The following is a 2,176-nucleotide window of genomic DNA, read 5'->3' as shown; positions in this document are numbered from 1 at the left end:
CAGCTTGCTCAAGAAACATACAATCGAACAAAATCTAACAAATTAGAGACACATCACACTTCCACTCCTAATAAAACTACTAATAACATTAATTTTTCATTAGACGAAACGGTAATTGAAAAAGATTTCGAAAAAAAGTTTAGCGAAACAGCGGCCGAGTCTCATTTTGCCGATTCCTGCGATAAGACTATTATACCTGAATTTAATAAATTCCGAAAAAAGAGAGACCCGAGCGTTACCGGCGGCAACATGACTCAAAATAATCCTTTCGCTACTTTGAAATACGCGGACGAAGCCATCCCTTATTTGGACGGTCAAAATATTCTATTAAATTATTTTATCGAGGGATGTGAAGAAGCGAAATCTATGTTGCCTAGTGAGGCTGAATCACAGTTTACCAAAATAATAAGAACCAGGATAATAGGGGAGGCTCGCCGAACTTTACAAGGTCAAGATTTTGATAGCGTTTCTCAATTAACTAAATATTTAAAACAAATTTATGGACCAGCAAAAAACGTTTATCAATTACAAGGGGAATTGGGTTGTATATATCAAAAGGGTGATGAAGATGTAATTACTTATGCAAATAGAGTAAAAATCCTTGGAAAGCAAATTTTAGAAACATATAGAAGTTCGGGAAACGTGTCGTCTGACCAAAATATTAAAGCATCATTAGAAAAGGACATGTGCAAGTGTTTTATTAGAGGATTAAAACCAGAGATTGAACAATGAGTTGCAAGAAATTTATTAAACGTATAAGAAACTGCAGCCGATGCTTTAAGGATAGAGAGAGAGCTCCGAGAAATGACAAATTTACGACAGGGAATAGATAACAGTTCAGGTAGACAGAAAACTAACAGTCTAAAAGAAATTTGTCAAATCTGTTATAAAGAAGGGCACGTAGGCAGTAACTGCAAGAAATATTTACAAACATCTCAACAAATTAATAACCAGATTGATTTAGGAACCGCGATATTAGTATGTCAAATTTGTAAAAAACGTGGGCATGGAGCAGAGAAATGCCGCTTTCGCGATCCACAGCAACGCCGACCAGTAAACGTAGTTCAAGGGAAATTAATAACTTGCCAATTATGCTTAAAATCCGGTCATGATGCAAAATCTTGCCGACAGAATAATACAACTAATAACAATAAAATCTCGGTAATTTGTCAATGGTGCGAAAGACCCGGCCATTCTGCAAATAATTGTTGGAAGAAACAGAACGAACAACGTTATGCGGGAAATAAAACTCGCGTAACTTGTCAAATTTGCAACAACTTCGGACACATTGCTAAAGATTGTCGATCAAAACTAAACCAGCAAACGGGATCTAGGAATTCTTTATTCTGCCGCTATTGCAAGGAGCAAGGTCATCTTCTCGAAAATTGTCAATTACGCCATGCCAGTAACTTTCGAAAAAAGGAAAATAATCAGGGAAACTACAACGGCCCCTCGACGTCGGGTGCACAGCAGGGGTCCGAACGAGAGCCGCACCCGTCCAAAACTCAGGTAGCCAAGTAGACAAGGACAGAACTACCATAAGGCCCGTGACTGTAAACCTCGACAAACATAGTCGCGTGCCTACCGTTCAAATCAACATCGATAATTTAACTACTAGTATAACTTTTATGCTAGACACGGGATCTGGACCTAATATAATTAATAGTCGCGTGCTTACCGTTCAAATCAACATCGATAATTTAACTACTAGTATAACTTTTATGCTAGACACGGGATCTGGACCTAATATAATTAAAGATAAAAATTAAGTTAAGTTAAAAAAACAGTCAATGAGATAAAAAGTAAGAAAAATTAAAAAAGTAAAAAATTAAAACCGAGAAAATTCATTGTTAGAAATTAACTTTGTGTCAAATACCTCAAGGTATGCTCTTCATATTTATATAGTCAGAGAATCAGGTGGTCCATCTCTGACGAGTGCTCGCAGTGAACTGACAGGTCTCCTCTGTGAGAGAGAGACGGGCCATGTACGGAAAACAAGTTGTGAATGTTTTCGATCTTCAAATTTTTGACAATTTGTTTATAACGGTCGCATACATATCAGGTAGGCATTTCGTGTCTGTTTGCAAGTTAATACTATTTCTCTGTTTCTTGATAAAAATCATCTCAGACAGCCAACGCTTATTGAAAAAGGGTTCTCTATCCAGTATGTCAACAT

General features: G+C 36.9%; 1 protein-coding gene across 1 annotated transcript; it reads left to right on the top strand.

Annotated features, from left to right (window-relative positions):
- The first annotated feature begins 804 nt into the window (after positions 1-804).
- Positions 805-1,521, top strand: LOC115244289 (cellular nucleic acid-binding protein-like). The gene has a single exon (XM_029821844.1). It carries the CDS (start codon positions 805-807, stop codon positions 1,519-1,521), a length of 717 nt encoding a protein of 238 aa, XP_029677704.1.
- The last annotated feature ends 655 nt before the right edge of the window (positions 1,522-2,176 follow it).

Source organism: Formica exsecta, unplaced genomic scaffold (genome assembly GCF_003651465.1).
Source record: "Formica exsecta isolate Colony F162 unplaced genomic scaffold, ASM365146v1 scaffold1208, whole genome shotgun sequence".
Classification (NCBI taxonomy): Eukaryota; Metazoa; Arthropoda; class Insecta; order Hymenoptera; family Formicidae; genus Formica; species Formica exsecta.
Note: the sequence above shows the minus strand (reverse complement) of the source record. Positions and strands in the feature narration are given on the sequence as shown.

Bases quoted from the DNA above. Each gene is read 5' to 3' on its own strand.
- LOC115244289 (XM_029821844.1), top strand. From the start codon at position 805: ATGACAAATTTACGACAGGGAATAGATAACAGTTCAGGTAGACAGAAA.